General features: G+C 42.2%; 1 protein-coding gene across 1 annotated transcript in view; it reads right to left on the bottom strand.

Annotated features, from left to right (window-relative positions):
- The window catches only part of LOC135198699 (nuclear hormone receptor E75-like), a 371,243-nt gene extending 358,465 nt beyond the window's left edge, over positions 1-12,778 (bottom strand). The window contains exon 1 of the mRNA XM_064226534.1: positions 9,651-12,778. Within this exon, the coding sequence (XP_064082604.1) occupies positions 9,651-10,647 (997 nt within the window). The 5' untranslated portion in view covers positions 10,648-12,778. The remainder of the gene's footprint in view (positions 1-9,650) is intronic.
- Between the last annotated feature and the right edge of the window lie 7,497 nt (positions 12,779-20,275).

Genomic DNA, 20,275 nt, shown 5'->3' with positions numbered 1-20,275 from the left:
CAAACGGCACAGGCCGGCCTGCCTCTCTCTCTCTCTCTCTCTCTCTCTCTCTCTCTCTCTCTCTCTCTCTCTCTCTCTCTCTTCTGCTACTACTCCTGCTGTTGATGCTGGGTAGTCCAACGAATGCCTTAGTCATGGCACTGCACCAGAGGTAGAGGAGAACAAGGAATGTAAAAGGCCTCCTCTCTAGGGACACGAGAATAGAATGCAATTCAGAATCTAGGCCAAAGGCCAAGCGCTGGAACCCATGAGGACATTCATCGCTGAAAAGGAAATTGACAGTAAAAAAAGAGAGGGTGGAAAGTAAGTCGAAAGAGATCATGAACGGAGGTACAGTAAAAGGAACGAAAGGGGCTGCAGCTAGGGGCTTAAGGAAGAGGCGCTGTAAAGAACCTTAAGTAATGCACCGCATGTGGTGCACTGATGACACTACCGCCAACCCCCTCCCCACCCTCCACCCCCCACGGGTTTATAAAAGTATATTTTATTTACTGACTGAGAATTAAGAGAGCATATACATTTCCATTGAAGCTCATATATCTTTTCTTAATGACTGGGAATTAAGATAGAACATTATCTACGGGGTTATTTTAGTTATTCTAAGTTAGTATATCTTATTTTCTTAGTGAGTGGAAATAAAGTTTTAACTTTTATTCTAAAGTAGTGATCTTACTATCTCCATGGCTGGGAATCAAAGTTGCAAATTCTCTCTGGGATTCAATTTTTTTTTTCTTCAGATCATAACGTCACAATCACCGTGGTTATAGGTTGCTGAGAAAATAGGTCATTCTACCGTGGAATGAGGTCGCGTAGAACACAAGGTCAAGTCGTGTGTGACCCACTGGAAGGCATCGTTAAGTTTATCGACAGGTTATCGTTTCGTAAAACATTGCTTTCCGCTTAGAGTGATTTGAATTGATTTCCTCGGGAACACGACGTACTATATCCAACTCCCATTTTAACGAAAATATATATATATATTATATCTATATATATATTATATATAATATATATGATATATAATGATCAATCAACATCAATAATTTTTAAATTTTTATATATTTTTTTCTAATAACATGCTCCCTCTATTTTATTTCCTATTACCTTCTTTCCCTTCAAATGAACACCTTCATATTTTCTTCAAGCTTGAATTTCTAGTCAATGGCCCCTTGGGGAGAGTAAAATGATAAAAAACAGAAGCGTTTTATAAATGCCAGAGGGAAGAAAGTTATAATACATTTTTTTTTTTTTTACACTTTTAAGACGTGATACGATAGAGGATTGTTCAAAGCCCGGCATAGAAGTGACGACATATCAGCGTGGGACTCATCCATTACCAAGATTTTAAAAACGTATTTCACGAATGCTGTAACGCATACGTTGACGTTTGTTTGTTTGTTTGTTTGTATGGTGTTTTTACGTTGCATGGAACCACCAGTGGTTATTCAGCAACGGGACCAACGGCTTTACGTGACTTCCGAACCACGTCGAAAGTGAACTTCTATCACCAGAAATACACATCTCTAACCCCTCAGTGGAATGCCCGAGAATCGAACTCGCGGCCACTGAGGTGGCAGGCCAAGACCATACCGATCAATCAACTGAGGCGCTGTTTGGCGTGCACGTTGGCAAAGCTCGGCACTGGAGCATGGAAAGCATTCCTTTCAGAAATTCTCTCGCTGGCAAGGAATAATAATAATAATAATAATAATAATAATAATAATAATATAATAATAATTAATAATAATATAATAATTAATAAATAATCATAATAATAATAATAATAATATAATAATAATAATAATAATAATAATAATGAATAATAATTATAATTATAATAATAATAATAGCAGTGAGATTCCTCTCTCTCTTCTCTCTCTCTCTCTCTCTCTCTCTCTCTCTCTCTCTCTCTCTCTCTCTCCCCGTTAAAATCAAACGAGAGGCGAGACGGAGCGGCGATAAACAAGTCGACAGCCGAGGAAAAACCAAAAACCTGTTTCTTCGGCTTTGATTTGTGTATGTGTATGTGTGTGTGTATGTGTGTCTGCTCTAAGGTCTTTTTCGGGTGGAGGAGGAGTGTGGGTGTGAGGGCGGGGGGGAGGAAGGGGCGTTGAAGACCTGGAGTCATTTAGCAACTCGTGATAAAGGGAAATAAAGAAGACTTAATAAAGTCAAGGATTAACAATCGTAAAACGTTCCATTATATTATTATTATTAATAGAAGTAGTAGACGAAGAAGAAGAAGAAGAAGAAGAAGAAGAAGAAGAAGAAGAAGTAAGTAGTAGTAGTAGTAGTAGTAGTAGTAGTAGTAGTAGTAGTAGTCAAAATGAACGAGCATTCAAATTCCTGTAAAATAAAATTCTCATAAAATGCAGATAAAAAAAATATATAAATTCATGAACAATATTCATAACTGCACCAATGGTTTAATCCTCAGGTCATTTTACACTTCTGAGACGGAAAGACAATACCTGCAAGCTAAACCTGGGTCAACCCAGGTCAGTCTAGCAAAACCCAGGTCAACCTAACTCAACCTAGGTCAGCTCAAGTCAATCTAACTAAAGCTGGACCAAACCAAGTCAACCTAACTCAACCTAGGTCAAACCAGGTCAAACTAACTAAACCTAGGTCAAACCAGGCCAAACCAATTAATCCTTGGTCAACCTAGGTCAACACAAATCAACCAAACTAAACCTGGGTCAACCTAACTAAACCTGGACCAACCCAGGTCAACTTAACTTAACCTGGGTCAACCCAAGTTAACCTAGGGTCATTCAACGTCTTGTGAACAAAGAAATCATAGTATATAGAACAAAGCGTGTACTTCAATATATTTAGTCAAAAGCCAACAGCAACAAGTCAAGGGTTACGCAAACAAGCTCCACCCTCTGGCCGTTGGTATCTTCTCCGTAATTCTGGGGACATTTCATTTCTCCAGAATGGAGAGACAGTGTCTCCGAACTCTGAGGAAGACCCATTTCTCTCTCTCTCTCTCTCTCTCTTCCTTTGTGCTCACATTTTCCTTCTCCCCACTTAACGAGGTCAACGAAAAAGAAAGACACGAAAAAGATACAAGACGAAGGAAAATAAAGTTACACAAGAAGAATATGGCGTCCGAAAACAATCCCCCATTTCAAAAATGGGTTATTTTCGTCCGAGAATCGCCAATGTTTTGCTCACGTTCCTTGGGTCGAGTTTGTATCCTCCCCCTCTCCATCCCCCACTCTCTTTCATTCTCCTCCTCCTCCTCCTCCTCCTCCTCTTCCTCCTCCTACAAAGAGCCAACGCGGGCTATACTCGCGGAGGTTGAACTTGGCCTAGAAAACCGGTTAGGGCCCGCTGGGAGATACCTGTTACACCAATATACCTGAGAGAGAGAGAGAGAGAAAAGGAGCGGCTGTCTGTCTGTCTTTTAGTCCCTTCCCCTCATCATCATCATCATCCCCCTCCCTCCCTACCACCCACCCTCTCCCCCTCGAACGCACACACAAGAAAATAACGAGAAAGTTAGGAATAAGAAGAAGAAGAAGAAGAAAAACCTCGCCTCTGCTTTGTATATATATATGAGCGGGTCTTGAAAGGAGTGCCGAGGTGGGGGGAGGAGGAGCATGTGTGAGGGGAAGGGAATGGGAAGGGGAAGGGGAAGGGGAGCGTGGACGAGGGGTAGTGGCAACGTTCTCACCGCGAGGGGAGTGTATTACAGAATGAAAGCAAGATCTCGAAAGACGACAGAGAGAGAGAGAGAGAGAGAGAGAGAGAGAGAGAGATTGTGTGTGAGTGAATCTTCGTGCCTCTGGCAGGAGGAGGAGGAGGAGGAGGAGGAGGAGGTAGGGCTGCTACAGTAACCTTGGCCTCCATAGCGAAGCAGCAGCAGCAGCAACCGCTGCTGCTGCTGCTGCCAATGTGACGTCACGACGGGCGGGAAGCGTGAATCACTCCCGCTGAAAACCTCTCGGCGGGACTCCGCGGGCGGGAACTGACGTCTTGGGGCGCAGCAGCAGCCTCCAGTGACCCCGACAGGAGGGGCATTTCCTTCCTTCGTCTGCCACGTCCAACGATGACCGAATGACTCGTACCTCCGACACACACTCACACCTCCCCCGGTGATATATATATAACCTTGGCCGCCTTTGGTCCACAGAAATGGCAGGGGGAGGGGGAGGCGGCCTTCGCCGCCGGTGTGGCAGACGGTATCGATCCCGCGGTTAAGGAAGGTTTGTGTGTGAGAGAGAGAGAGAGAGAGAGAGAGGAGGGGGGGGGGGGGTTGTATCCCCGATCGGTCTTTGACCTGCCCTACTACGAGCCCCAAGGAGTTGCTTATTTCTTCCCCTCCTGACGGAGGCGCCGAAGAGGTAAAAATTCCTCCCCGTCCCCTCCTTCCCTCCCCCCCCCACGCCCCCACCACCTACCAGCTCTTCCTACTATAGGCCCCGATCTGAATGGGGTCCTGGTATTGCAAACATCGCTACAGAACGACTGGATTTCATTTTATTTTCGCAGCACACCTCTCTCTCTCTCTCTCTCTCTCTCTCTCTCTCTCTCTCAGGAACACAAATATAAGATATCACATTAACCATTTTTTTACCTTTAAGACCAAATACCTCTGTGTGTGTGTGTGTGTGTGTGCGGGTATACAAAAATGTATAATAGACATCCAACCAGAACCTGAAATATGACGAGACAAGCAAGACAATGAGAGAGAGAGAGAGAGAGAGAGAGAGAGAGAGAGAGAGAGAGAAGAACCAAACTGTTAAAATGAGCTACACACACGGAGCAAAGAACCGGCTGCTTTTCTTCCATACAAAGGGCGTGGAGTAAGTAGTACTCGAGTTCTTCAGTATAACTTGGCCTTGGCTGACTCCTCAGTTAAGTTGAAAAAAGGATTATCGCGATGTGAGGTCTCTCTCTCTCTCTCTCTCTCTCTCTCTCTCTCTCTCTCTCTCTCATCCTTTATTATCGTTATTTCGTGATATTCTCATTCTGAAAGCATAATTTATCATTCTCCTGCATTAGTAATGAAGAGGTCAACTTACCCTACCCAAACAAATAATAAAACTGGATCCTGCATCTTTGATTTAAAGCACAAAGATAACATGCAATTAAATGATCGATTTATTATAAAAAATAAATAAGATTATCATACATAATCGATCAATAGAATTACGTTGAGACACTTATCTCCATCGATGTCTTGATATAAAATACCTACGGACGTCCTTGGTCCAATTTAATATATATATATATATATATATATATATATATATATATATATATATATATATATATATAAAAGCCGGGAGGAGGGGGAGGGGGGAGGTGGAGGATGAAGGGGAGGGGATGACAGAGATACCACAGACCCTGGCTGTCTGGTGCGGGCGGCGGACGGGTGGGAGGAGGGTGGTTGGTTGGAGGTGTGGGACCATACCCACGAAAAATACCTTCCATCAAAATCAACAGCTCAAGTGGATGTCAAATACTACTATTTTGAGAAATTAAAATAAGGAGGAGGAGGTGACCCATTCGAGAACAGCGACCCCAACAACGCATTAGGCTATACTCCTCACTTGCAAGAACTGTTTAACTGTTTTAAACAATAACTATTTAACAATATATGATATTCATAAAGGCACAAAATGGTGTGTATATATATATATATATATATATATATATATATATATATATATATATATATATATATATATATATATATATATATATATATATATATATAATGTGTGTCTGAAATTGTAATAGCCCCAATGCCCTCCTAACTTCTCAAATTCTTTGCTCTTTTTTGGATACGCTTGTGTTGGCAAAGTGACCTTGCCGTGATTATGGTATCGTGGGTTCGTTTCCCGTTACCGGACATCGTGATTTCATCAAAATTTCTTCGAAGTTGGAGCTCAAGGCTTTGTAGTGAAAAGTGTATACAAAGAGAGCAAAGCATTTGAGAAGTTAAGAGGGGCATTGTAGCTATTATAATTTCACATGTATCTGGTGAAAATGACCAATAGATTCTACACACACATATATATAATATATACAAAGATATGTGTGTGTTTTTACATAATATATATACATATATAACGAGAGAGAGAGAGAGAGAGAGAGAGAGAGAGAGAGAGAATGATAATCCCCTGGGGCATCCGTCAATACGACCTTGAGTTAAAATTCAGAATCACCACCAATGCTGTCACAATATGAACTAACCTTTATTTTCGTATCCCCTCCGTCGTGTATATATATACATTCGTGGCTTCATGAATAATCATACGACCAGATCGGATGGAAATCTGCATATTTGTATAAATATACAATCGAATCCATTGCCAGCTGTGTATCTGTATACATATTCATACGATAAATCTATTACCGGTGACATGATTGTATAAATATTCATGGATGAAATCCATGGCCGTTTGCTGTATCATAAACATGCTACAAGAATACATACATGTGTGTGTGTGTGTGCGTGTGTGTAAACCCTAACTAGGTAAACCAAAGTCTAAGAGATTCACGGTCACACAATACCACAGGTTGGGGTGTACCGGCCAGCCACTGAGTAGTACCAACTAGTACCAACTTCTAGTTATAATAATAACCATAATAATACCCACTTCTCACCTTTTCTGATGCAGCATTGCGTTGCCTGAATTGCAAGGAATCAATTCTGAGAAAGTGAGCGTCCTTGTGATCTATCAAATGTTAAACGTAATCTCGAGACGGAAGTGAACAATTTCTTTCCCCTGATCTAGATGAACTTACGAACTTTAGGCCGACTTCAGACGAATCGTACAAGTACTTAACGGCATGTGTAAATGTTTACTAAATCAAATAAATGACTAAATAAAACAAAGGATTTCGTGTTGTAAATAACAAAGACAAGCAAAACATTACAATAAATAAAGAAAAAACCGTCTTCTCGGTGTTGTGTCACCGGAGCAGACCAACAACAAACACTGCAAACTAGTTAGGCAACCATAGCTGGTGCCCGCGGTGCTTAGAGGGGTGGGGAGAGGGGCAGGCGTGTTCGTGTTTGGCTATGGGAGGGGGAGGGAGGAAGTAGGAGTGGAATGGGTTAAGTTGAAGAGTCGTTACGTAAGAAAGAGGAAGAGGAAAAGAGGGGCACCATCGCTACACTGGCCAATAAAGGTTGCGTTCAAGTGGCGACGACAAACGGCGCAAAACGGCTTTCTTTTTCCCCACCAGGTGTACTTTCCCGAAGACGTTCCCCGAGAGAAAACGAAAATAAGTTGGACACATTTCGTGTCAATTACTAAAGGTATTTAAAAAAAACTCAAGGCATTTATAAACCCATCACAGAAAACCCTTCGAATATCGCGACCCTGAAACGAAAGAACAAAAGTTACTACCAGACCGTTTTCTGCCCGCTAAAGGCACTAGTACTACGAGACCGCTCAGGACCCGCTGAGGAATAAATAGACCTATTCTTTTTTTTTTTTTTTTTTTCTACGCTATGGAGCCTCTGCAACCAAACACGGCAGACGGCATCTTGAGAAAAAGCAACCCCTCTCTCTCTCTCTCTCTCTCTCTCTCTCTCTCTCTCTCTCTCTATAGAAGAACCCTTCAAATCGACGGCACTGGAAAAAGAGCGCAAAAGAGAGAAACTGGCAGAATGAATGAATTTCGTAACGCCAGATAACGTCCAGCCTCTCTCTCTCTCTCTCTCTCTCTCTCTCTCTCTCTCTCTCTCGGCGCCTCAGCCTGGCAACAACCGCCCGCGAGCCGCCGCTTGAAGCTGCAGAGAGCATGTGGGCCTAATATTTTCGGCGGGAGAACGCACGCACGCACGCATGCACGCACTCGCGCGCGCGTGCGCGCATGATTATATTTATAAGCGGCGCGCGTACAGTGATACTATTCTTGGACCTGACTCTTGCAGAACGCCGAATTTCGCGTAGCAATATCAATATTATTTCAATCAGTAATTAAAAGGTGTTATTATTATTATTATTATTATTATTATTATTATTATTATTATTATTAGCAACTTGTCGAACTTCCATTCTGTGTATCGACCGACACCTGCCTTCAAATAAATAAAATTTAATTAATAAATAATAAGAATTAATAAATAAAATAATCTATGAATTAATAAAAAAAATATATAATACAAAAGATAAAAAATTAAAATACCCCGTCAACCAAAAAAAGTTAGAAAAAAAAACACGAAATGACAAGTTCGGGTAACATCATTCTCCCCTTGACAAAAATACTAAAAAAAACTAAATGAATATATATGGGGGGCTGAGCCCCCTGTCTTCATCAGCGGAAATTAAAATCACCGTGAAAAATGGATTCTCTGTTATTTACCGAAGCTTGAAGAACACAGTTTAAAAATACGTATAATGCAGAATTCTTTAAAATAAATACCTAAGGCGATTTAACCTAATAAGTTTCTAACTGTCATCTTTTTTAATATTTCTACTATTATTCTCGATATTACAGTACTGTCATTAACCAGTACTATGATTACTGTTTTTTGCCACTACCGCGGCAACTGTGTGAATACTGCCTGTTTGAAATTTATAATAATTTTATCTCGTTTATCTAGATAAAGTGTGTACTGTATCCACTTTGCACATCCCAAATTATTATTATTATTATTATTATTATTATTATTATTATTATTATTATTATTATTATCATTGAAGCTTCAAGTCATTACCGTCAGCACGAAACGAATTGGGCGTCAATGATAGCTCAAGATGATTTTTTTTCTTTTTAAATCTTAAACCGAAGATAATGTTTCAGCCGTGATTGGCCTGATTTTTCAAAATTTCATTTTTTCATGAAGATTACATACCTCTATATATATATATATATATATATATATATATATATCTATATATATATATATAATATTAAAAAATATATATATAGTATATCATAATCTATGTATATATATATATATATATATATATATATTTATATATATAATTTTATATATATTATATGTATAGTGCATGTGCATGCAACCCAGAATTATCTTTATTCAACGTAATATAGAATGAAAATAAAATGAATAAAGAAAAACTATCAAACATTTACAACGTAAAAAGGAAAATACTAAATAATTTATATGCAAATCTTATAACCGTGAATCTAGAACTTATTTACCATAGGAACACACAAAATGCAAAACATGTCTTTCGCTTACAGCACTAATTCATTGTTAACGTGATAAAATATAACAGATTAAAATATGGGGAAATGAACTTACTCTAAGCTTATTATAAAGTATGGCCCTCTAATTCATAAGGCATTCAACCAAACAAATAGTACAACCAAAAAAATAGTAACAATAATAGTGCTAGCATAAGATAAATGTGCGTACATATTATTTTAATTTTACGTGCGTCAACGCATGCAAAATTTTAAAACACTTGTACACGTGTTAATGTAACATAAGACACGAGTGCGTCTAAAAATGATCTACGAATGATCTACGTATAGAGTCACGCTAATTGCCAAAAGATCATCTCTTGGGGGCCCATCCCATACACCACGGGGCCTTAGAAGCGGCAATTCCACCCACTGAAAAGTATCTAAGACTCTGTTAAACCTAAAGCTAAGATTCGGACAATGGCAGGAGAGCAGACAGGTACAAAACATGTTCGGATCCTTACCTAGGTCAGGAATGGAGCTGGAGACGTCCTCGATCTCCTCCTTCTTGTTGCGTTCCTTCTTCCCGGAGGACTTCGTCTTGCCGCCTCCGCCGGCGGGCGCCGAGGAGGAGGAAGAAGGAGAGGGAGAATTAGGAGGCGGGCACTGCGACGACGCCCTGCCAGGGTCACCGTGAGGGCTCAGGTCAGGAGGGGCGTTGTGATCGGACCGGGAGGCTGATGCTGCAGAGGCTCCTGACGGTGGCGGCGGAGGAGGAGGGGGCGGGTCGTGGGAGCGACGTAAGTCTTTGTACCTGCCGCCGCTGTGGGGGCTCTTGAAGATGTCGCCGGGCCGAAGGCCGTCCATGGGCCTGACGAACCCGCCGGAGGGCCTCCTAGACCTGGGGTCGTAACACACGCCGTCGGGCGGCGGCATACTATTATCCACGCACCGAATCACACCTGTCCTTCGCTCCAGCTGGGGGGGTTCCTGCTGGGGCTGATGGTGATGCTGCTGCTGCTGCTGTTGTGGCTGGTGGTGACGCTGCTGCTGCTGCTGCAGGTGTTGCTGCTGCTGCTGGGGATGATGGTGCTGCTGCTGCTGCTGCTGCTGTTGGAGATGCTGTTGGCGCTGCATTTCGTAGGCCAGGGGCTCCTCGTGTTTGATGTCGATCTCGGGCTTGACGTCGTAGTGGTCAATCCTCTCAGGTACGTCCTCTCGTATCTGCTGCTGCTGCTGCGGCGGCGGCGGCCACGTCCCTGAGTAACCGCAGGTGGACACCTCGCCGCCCATCGAGGGCGGAGGAGGAGGAGGAGGTGGTGGGGGGAGAGGAGGCTTGGCCTCTCTGCTGTCGTTGACGGCGGCCTCGTCGGAGGCGAGGTAGGTCGCCTGGGGGTGTTCCATGTGGTAGGAGGGGTAGGCCTTGTACTCCTGCGAGGGGAACATGGGGCTCTCTTCGGATTCGGTCACTGAGGAGGAAGACACGTAGGGCTCGCACACGGCCTGCTCGCTCATCTTCATGCTACCGTCGCTTCCGGGGGACACGACGAACGATGATGATCCTCGAGGAGGACTCTCGAGGTAGGAAGGCAGAGGAGGAGGAGGAGGAGGGTCGTCCTACTCCCGTTCACTGACGACGCTGTTGCACTGCTGTGCGACGACGAGTATAAAAAACACACACACAAACAAACACTCAAGCACGAGATCACGAGGAGGAGGTGCTGCTACTTCTCCTTCTTCTTCTTCGAACATCTAAGTAGAAAAGTTGATACTCACGGAGCTTCCCTTCGGCGGCTCCGGACCTTAAGGCTATTGTAGGGCGTCCTTAAAAGCTACACATTCAGTTGCATATGTAAAAAATCACACGTACAAAAAAGACGAATCGTATAAAAATGGCCCCAAAAAAGTCTGTATGTCTCTTTCACAGTCACTTCAATTAGGGCACAGAGTTCATCTCACAGGAAACAGACTGAGAAGTCGTCGACAAGGTCTCTCTCTCTTTCTCTTTCTCTCTCGCTCTCTTTCTTGCTCTGTGTTGTCAGCTTGTCAACAGTGTCACCTTCAGGATCAAGGTCACTCCTTAACTACTCCTGCCCTTAATAATTCTCTCCCTGTGTGTGTGTTTATCTCTATCTCTCTCTCTCTCTCTCTCTCTCTCTCTCTCACTACTCTGAGAGCTCTCCCAAACACACACAAACGAACGAACAAGGGCACTGCTCACGCCGTGTGGTGACCTTGAACTCTGCACACACAGACAGAAAAAAAGAAGTCCAATCGTTCTTATCAGCGTCTGTTGCTATTATTGTTACAGTTCTTTCTTCCTTGTCTTTTCCTCCTTCCTTTTCCTTTTTCAAAACTTCCGTAACGTATGATGCATAACCTCACACACTCACACACCGAGTAATCCACTTTCCTTAACACCACATGACAACGACTAAGTTGTTGTTGTGGTGGTGGTGGCTTTTGTTGTTGCTATCAAACTATTACTGTCCCCTCCACCTGGATTCTCACGCGGCACCTTCAGGACGATCGCGAAGGGTACGCCTTTCCCGAGTGTCTTGCAAGAGCACAGGTACACCATTGACGAGGAACAGGGACACCGAGCACAAAACACACTCTCTCACTCTGTCTGTCTTCGGGCAGGCACCGAAACCTCTGGCACTGACACACAGACGGGAGAGAGAGACTCCGCCACGCGAGGACCGCGAAGTCAGTCAGTCAGGTGGTTGGAGTGAGTGCTTGGGGGAAGCAGCGGCAGAGACTCAGGAGACGTCGAGTGTGTGTGCGTGTGTGTATTAGGGGGAGGAGGAAGGAAGGAAGGAGGTGGGGAGGGGAGATTGAAGTGGGACACCCGATACTCTGCCAAGGTCCTCCTATGCTGTCGCTGTTGTTAAGAAATGCTGTTGTTGGTCTTTCACGCTTCTGTCTGTCCACCTCAGGAAGGACACACTGACACAAGACACACACACAAGACACTCAACCACGCAAGACTTGCTTGCTTGCGTGCGTGCGTGAGTGAACTGACGAGTGCTTGCGAGAGTGCAAAAATGCCAGGGGAGCAACTCTCAGTCTCTGCTGGTACTACCTGGTCAGCGAGGGGAACTGTGTAAGCACTTGAAAAATACTCTTTTGTGTTCTTCGAAATATGCTAAGTATATAAAAATGTTCACACTGAAGTATACAAAGTATCTATATAAAAAAGGATTATTTTCGCGTACAAAGTTCAAATCCAAAAGCACAAACAACAAAAAAATTCAGAGACGGAAGTATATCCTGCCAAAGTCCAGCGATGAGGAGATGATTTTGCGATTTTTTTTTTGTTTTGTTTTTCTAAAAAAAAATTTTCGTAAACAATTTTTGTCCGCTTTCGTCGAAACGTTTTACAAATACGATGACAGTTTCAAGAAGCACCAAGTTTTCGCGCGCGCTCTCTCCTTCTTCGCCAGAGGGGAGTCTTTTTAAGAAAACTCGTTGTGACACCCGCTCGCTCACGAGCGTCGTGGTCGTCTAGTCGTCGTAGGAGGAGAACGACTGCGGTGGCGGCAACAACGGCGGCGGGGAGTCGTCGTCGTCGTAGTAGTAGTAGTACTAGATGATGACAGTCTAAGTCACAGAGTGTCAGTGAGCGGAGGTTGAGGCCGCTTTGAGCAGTGCCTCGACTCCGAAGCAGCGCGGGTTAGAATGCGTCCTGCCTCTCCACACGTGCGTCGGGAAGGCCGCGTGTGTGTGTGTGAGTATGTGCGTGTATGTGTGTGTGCGTGTGTGTCACACTGCTGCTGCTGCTGCTGTGCATGTCGCCGTCTCTCCTGCGCCGGCGTCAGAGTCTAGTCAAACCCTCATTCGCGTGAACTCAGTGTACGCCCTGGGGATCTCAGCGTTCGCTCGCTCGCTCGCCCGGTGTGTGTGTGTGCGTCTCTCAGAATGTTATGTATGTTATGGCGGGGCAAGGGCGTGAATGTGTGTTTGTGTGTGTGTGTGTGTTTGTGTATGTCTACGCTCGGCAGGTCGCTGCAGCCCAAAGCAACCCACGTGTGCCTCGAATTTTGAGATTCCAACCTGGTACTATCCCTACCCTATCCCTTACATCCCATTCCCCCCCCCCTCCCCAACACCCTTTTCGTTTCAGATCCCACCTCCCCTTAGCCCCACTTTAACCCTTCTAACTCCCCCTACCCAGCATCCAAACCAGGGTTTCAGACTCCCAATAGCATTTACTTTATGCAGTCGGTATTTTACTAAATACGTTTCTCTCCTTAAAAAAAAGTAGAGAGAGAGAGAGAGAGAGAGAGAGAGAGAGAGAGAGAGAGAGAGCATGGTGCCAACGATGCAATTGCATGAGAGAGAGGCGAGGGGAAGAGGGTGAAGGAGGGGGTATATGAAGTGTCATGCACCTTTTCCTGAAGAATCTTGTTGATGTTTTGACAACCTGGCGCAAAATATACACCCTCTCTAACACCCCCCCCCTCTCTTTCCCTATCCCCTAAAGCTTCCCCTTCCCCCCCGCCCTCACCCCTACTGTACGGTGGGTGGGGGTAGCTGCTCTCTCGGCCAATCGTGGCAAGCGCTTGGATCGATTTGCAGGGCGTCGAAAGTTACGGCACGGATGTTGGCGCGCAAGCTCTCTCTCTCTCTCTCTCTTATATGATCTTAGACATTATCATCGTCATATAATTTGAAATCATTTTTTATTTTGCAAAACATTGCAATTAAAAGAAAATAAGTAACTAATTTGAAATCATCTTTTATTTTGCAAAACATTGCAATTAAAAGAAAATAAATAACTAATTTGAAATCATCTTTTATTTTGCAAAACATTGCAATTAAAAGAAAATAAATAACCAATTTGAAATCATCTTTTATTTTGCAAAACATTGCAATTCAAAGAAAATAAATAACTAATTTGAAATCATCTTTTATTTTGCAAAACATTGCAATTAAAAGAAAATAAATAAAAGTAAAAACATATAAACATATAAATAAATAAGTAAATGGCAGCAAATTCTTTAAAAGAAAATAATCAGACAGACTCTCTCTCTCTCTCTCTCTCTCTCTCTCTCTCTCTCTCTCGTTACATCCCACATATGAAACAAATTAAAATTCTCATAAAAAATTCCAAAGGCATCTTCTCTCTCTCTCTCTCTCTCTCTCTCTCTCTCTCAAGATATAAGATATAATATCCCAATTCTAAAAGAAGGAAAATCCTTATTACGAAAAATTTAAATAAATAATCTCTCTCTCTCTCTCTCTCTCTAAGGTATAAGATATATCCCAAATCTAAAAGGAACATCCTTATTACGAAAAATGCCAAAAAAATATATAAAAAAAAAATTAAAATTCTCATGAACCAAAAAATTCCAAAGGCATCATCTCTCTCATATTCTCTCGTACTACTCTCGCCCTTATCTCTCGCTCTCTCTCTCTCTCCTCTCCCTTTTCCTTCTTTCTCTCTCTGTCTCCTCCTCCTTCTCTGGAGTCTCCCCCCTCAAAACCTTCCTCTCTCCTCTCTCTCTCTGTAAGATTTAAAATCCTTATTAAGACAACTTCCAAAAGAATTCTCTCTCTCTCTCTCTCTCTCTCTCAAGATATAAGATATAATATCCCAAATCTAAAAGAAGGAAAATCCTTATTACGAAAAATTTAAATAAAAAACTCTCTCTCTCTCTCTCTCTCTCTAAGGTATAAGATATATCCCAAATCTAAAAAGAACATCCTTATTACGAAAAAAGCCAAAAAAATATCAAAAAATTAAAATTCTCATAACAAAAAATTCCAAAGGCATCTCTCTCTCTCTCTCTCTCTCTCTCTCTCTCTCTCTCTCTCTCTCTCTCTCTCTCTCTCTAAGATTTAAAATCCTTATTAAGAAAAATTCCAAAAGAATTCTCTCTCTCTCTCTCTCTCAAGATATAAGATATAATATCCCAAATCTAAAAGAAGGAAAATCCTTATTACGAAAAATTTAAATAAAAAATCTCTCTCTCTCTCTCTCTCTCTCCTCTCTCTAAGGTATAAGATATATCCCAAATCTAAAAGGAACATCCTTATTACGAAAAATGCCAAAAAAATATCAAAAAAATTAAAATTCTCATAACAAAAAATTCCAAAGGCATCTCTCTCTCTCTCTCTAAGATTTAAAATCCTTATTAAGAAAACTTCCAAAAGAATTCTCTCTCTCTCTCAAGAAAACCTTAACTCTTTCTCGTGCTTTATCACTGCCGGATAAAAAAGAAGGAAAATCCTTAATACGAAATATTAAACAAAAATTATCTTTCTCTCTCTCTAAGATATTTCGAAAACTTCCAAAAACAATTCTCTCTCTCTCTCTTCTCTCTCTCTCTCTCTCTCTCTCTCTCTCTCTCTCTCTCTCTCTCTCTCTGTCAGATATGATATAATATTCCAAATCTAAAAGAAGGGAAATCCCTACTACGATAACTTCAAAAATAAATTCTCTCTCTCTCAAGATATATGATATAATATCCCAAATACAAAAAGAAGGAAAATCCTTATTACGTAAAATGGAAAATGCCTCGGGCAGCGCACTCTCTCCCTTTCTCTCCAGTGACACACAAAACGAGAGAGGAGATAACAACGACACAGACGCACAAAGAACCCCAAGGGCAACGCTCAACCGATACGAGCTTATCGGTCTACGGTGACCTTGGCAGCAATCCGGTATTTCGTGGTCTTATCGTCGTCGCTCGTATTAATAATTCCGCTAAATGTGACAACTTGATGTTACTAGCGCTACGAGGTGTCACAACATCCATTGTTATGTCAACTGAAAGAGAGAGAGAGAGAGAGAGAGAGAGAGAGAGGAGAGTGTGTGTTCCTTGCGCCACAAGGTGCCTATTGTTATGTCAGCTGATAAACGAGAGCTGGTCTAAAGAGTCTAACAGGTTACTGTGGGATTAATAGTATCAATTTTAGAGAGAGAGAGAGAGGAGAGAAGGAGAGAGACGAGACGAGAGGACGGAGGGAGAGGGAGGGGGAGGGGGGGGGAAGCGAGAGAGAGAGAGAGAGAGAGAGAGAGAGAGATTAAGTATGTACTACTTATGGACGTTTTCATGCTCTTCACTTGTACACGTGCTATCCTAGACAGGTGTGCGACAGACGCACCTGTCCCAGCCTGACTGAGCCGTCCAGTTTTTGTTGCTGTTTTTCTTGTTATTGTAGACTGAGCTAGCCTTATGCCAGCACATGCTCTTTCTCAATGAAAAAGCCAGTGAGTGGTTGAGCGATAAGGATTGGCTTCAGTAAAGTTTAGTTGACAGTTTGTAAAAAGAAAAAAAAAAGTTTGCATTGCTAAACCTATATACTACCTTTGGGGAGAACCACCCCGTAGATAGATCCTGGGTCCTTCAAATATACTCAGAGTATATTTAAAGGACCTTGGATATATATCCATATTCTGTTGGCTTGGTCTCATCTGGTCTATTGACACTCACCAGACCCCAAAGAATGCAATAAATACAGCCAATGGTGTGCGAGCGTTCTTGGTCTAGTGATATTTGACCATGTGGTGTAGCTACCACCGACCATTTCACTAGTCTAAGTAACGCCATTATCATCATTATTATTATTAAGCAAACGGATGCAGGCTTTTTCGGACCTTGGCTGATTCGGACCAGATTCGGACCTTAATCTTGGCTGATTCGGACCTTAATCTTGGCTGATTAGGACCATTTGCTAGTTTGATTCGGACCCATACTACTAATATTATTATATTATAGCAATGGGTATTTCTATATAAGCATTCCGCATCGTTCGTCCCCGCGAATACGAAAGCCACCAGGAATTGGGGCGTCAAATGTATTTCGCCGTGTTTAGTACGAGCCCCTGGGGGTTAATTACAGTCGTCCGAATAAATATTACTTAAAATTCTTGTTCAGGAGGTAAAACTGCATAAAAATCGGCCAATCATATGAAGGTCCGAAAAAGCCAGGATAAAGGTCCGAATGAGCCAGTACATGGTCCGAATCAGCCCACGTCCGAATAAGCCTGTTCCCATGCAAACTACCGTAGCGCGACCACCTTCCCGAATGACCGGCCTCTACAGTAGCGCGACCACCTTACCGAAAAAGTACTTATAACATAGTCCTGTAACCCAGGATAGACATAGTCAGGAGCCAGGGCCCGTCGAGAGCAACAGCTCGAGACTTTCTACTTTCCTCTCGAAGTACGATTTTTCTCCCAAGTCATCAATTTGGACCACAATTTCCGATTTCAAAACGTGAAGTTGTGAACCAGCGATCAGTAGTACCACAGAACGCAAATATTGCTCGACGTATCTGCCAAACGTAAGCGTGGATATTATGTGCGGGCATTGTCTTCACCCAGCGCAGGATATAATGGTGTGCCGCGGTACGGTGGTGGGTGTTGTCGAAAATCAATTCCAGAAGTCAGCTGGGGATAATTTTAAATGACGACTGATAGGGCGGGCAAAACCTAGAACTGGGAAAAACGAGAGCCTATGTCAGCGTAGCAATGTGAAAGAGGAGGGGCGGAGTGGGGGTGGGGGTTTAATGAGGCCTCCAGGACTCTGCCCAAACTACAAAGACGGAAACTGAACACTGACTGAACAACTGAGGTAATTACCCCGATGTCACTAGACTGAGGTCACGTTATTACTGACAGACCAAACTAGAGAGTATAATGATTAAAAGTAAATACAGTGATTAAAAGTAAATCAAATAGGCCTTATATATGTAATGTGAATCCAGTGTCAATATTTCAGACGACTAGTGTTCTGAACGGCGTTACGGGTTTCACAGAAGTAATTCCAAACCTGTAAAAAAGTCAAGTATAGAGACCAATAAAAAAAATCCATTCAAAACATTATATATATATATATATATATATGTTATATATATATATATATATATATATATATTATATATATATATATATATATATGGGCCCCAAAGATCACATTATTCTAGAAAACCACGTTTAATCTGTTCCAGATCACCCGTCGTTCCATTACCAAAAGTCTTTAGGCCTATTTCACCTTATTCAACCAAATAGGCCTGTTTGCATAGCAAGCTAGGCCTAAGCCAGTTGGCTCCAAGATGGAAAGGTGAGCTTTTAGCACGAACCGACGCACTTGGAAACATATCCAATTAATAGATTACTTATGAACATAAACTGTAATAAACTAGCCTTGAAATTACAGTGCCACAGATTCAATCAATCACGATTGGCCAGCAAATTGGTAAGACAAATTAATAACGTAGATACAACCATGGCGATATACGCCTACAGTTAGTATCCCCCATTCTCTCTCTCTCTCTCTCTCCTCAAGAAACCTACTGTAATAATACTGAAATTTCAGTGCCACTGATTCAATCAATCACGATTGGCCAGCAAAAGTGGTACGACAAAATATAACAACGTCGATACGATCCTGGCGATTATAGGCCTACAGTTAGTATTCTCTCTCTCTCTCTCTCTCGTGCTTAATCACTGCCGGGAAAACAAAAATAAATAAATAAAGTGTCGTTTACTGCTGGTTGATGTTTAATTTATTCTAGACCTTAACAAGTCTCAAGTCTTTACCTAGGCCTATTTCACCTGTTCAGCATAGCATCCCAGGCCTAAGCTATATTTCTACCTTCATGTCATTAATTACGCAAAAGCAGCAAAACTCAAAATGCTTTCTCGAAGCAAAATCCACTCACCAGTCGGTGGGTGAAGTGGACTCTCGATAGTTCAGCAGCCGTAGATCTTTGTTCTTCTATTTCCACAATATGCCGTAGTCATTTTGTGTAATTATTACTTTACAGGTTGGTTCATCGCCTCATAATCAACACATCAATGGATATACGAAAACAAAGGCAGAAAATAAGTCTCCACTCTCCATCTGGTGATTCACATGGCCACGGACAGGGACACCATAAAAAGACAACGTGTCGTCTGTTGTGGTTTGTGTAAGGATCCCCAACCTGATTTTATACACCGTTTATATTAATGGAGGGGAAATAAACGCGGCATAATTTGCTTTCATAAAAACTTGAAGCTATGATACGATCCTTGTTTCTAATATATATAAAAACAGCAATTTATCATGTTACATTGTAACTACAATAATGGCGTTGCATTTGTTAAGGTGGTCATACTGGTTGACAATTCTACAAATTCTTCGGTTGCTTGCCTGGGAGACTGGGAGTTGTTTGTCAGAAGTCTGATTTCAATATTACCATTTATCAGTTTTTAATGCAACTAATTATTAGCCAGTTAACTCTACAGTAGTAATACTTTCAGCAACCTCCCAACCTTGAAATCCTGGGAAAATATATATATACAAATATATCATAATTGCTTTATTCATAAAAGAAATGCAGGCGCTGATACTGTTTTTGCAATTAATTTACTAGTTCAAGGGGTCAAAAAGGTTCGTCTGCTTGATACCGGAAACTATCTATGTTTATTGAGACTTGAACCCCCTTGCAAAATATGCGGTCGGCACCCATGGCCGAAGTAATAGGCCTACTGTGCACATCGTGAGGTGCACTGACGACATTAGTTCCTTACCTGAAGTAATGCTTACAATACACATCGTGAGGTGAACTGACAACACTAGCCCTTTAGGGGGATAAATCTCAAAGTTCAAAGCCGTCCCATTTCGTATAGGGTTACTATCTGACTGATTGATTCAAAGTTCTCCGACATTAAAAGGCCTGTCCACAATAGCGGTCACTTCCAGCTGTTTATATTTTCTCTCGCTTCTGAGCTTCGGAAGCACCGTTACCCAACAATTGCAACGTTCTGGGTCCATCCTCGGTCTGTCAATATACTAGTACTAAGGGTTATGGGAAGTGTCTGCCCGTCGGGTGGTGCCAACCACTGTGGACAGGGCCTAAAGGTGCGTCCACACGGGTGAACAATGTCCGACGGACATTGTTACCATATCTTAGGCGAATAAGGATGACGTCATAAGCGTTGAAACGCTGGACGTGGATTTGGCAACAGTGGTACCAGCTGAGGTTGTATAACACTGTTTTTACTCTAATCACAAAGCAAAGACCGGCAGACAATTGTTAGTTGGTAACAATGTTTGTCCGTCGGACATTGTTCGACCGTGTGGACGCACCTTTAATAAGACTACCTTCAACCTCATTTCACATTTGTTAACACTACCATACTCCAAGTACAG

Source organism: Macrobrachium nipponense, chromosome 22 (genome assembly GCF_015104395.2).
Source record: "Macrobrachium nipponense isolate FS-2020 chromosome 22, ASM1510439v2, whole genome shotgun sequence".
NCBI lineage: Eukaryota > Metazoa > Arthropoda > Malacostraca > Decapoda > Palaemonidae > Macrobrachium > Macrobrachium nipponense.
Note: the sequence above shows the minus strand (reverse complement) of the source record. Positions and strands in the feature narration are given on the sequence as shown.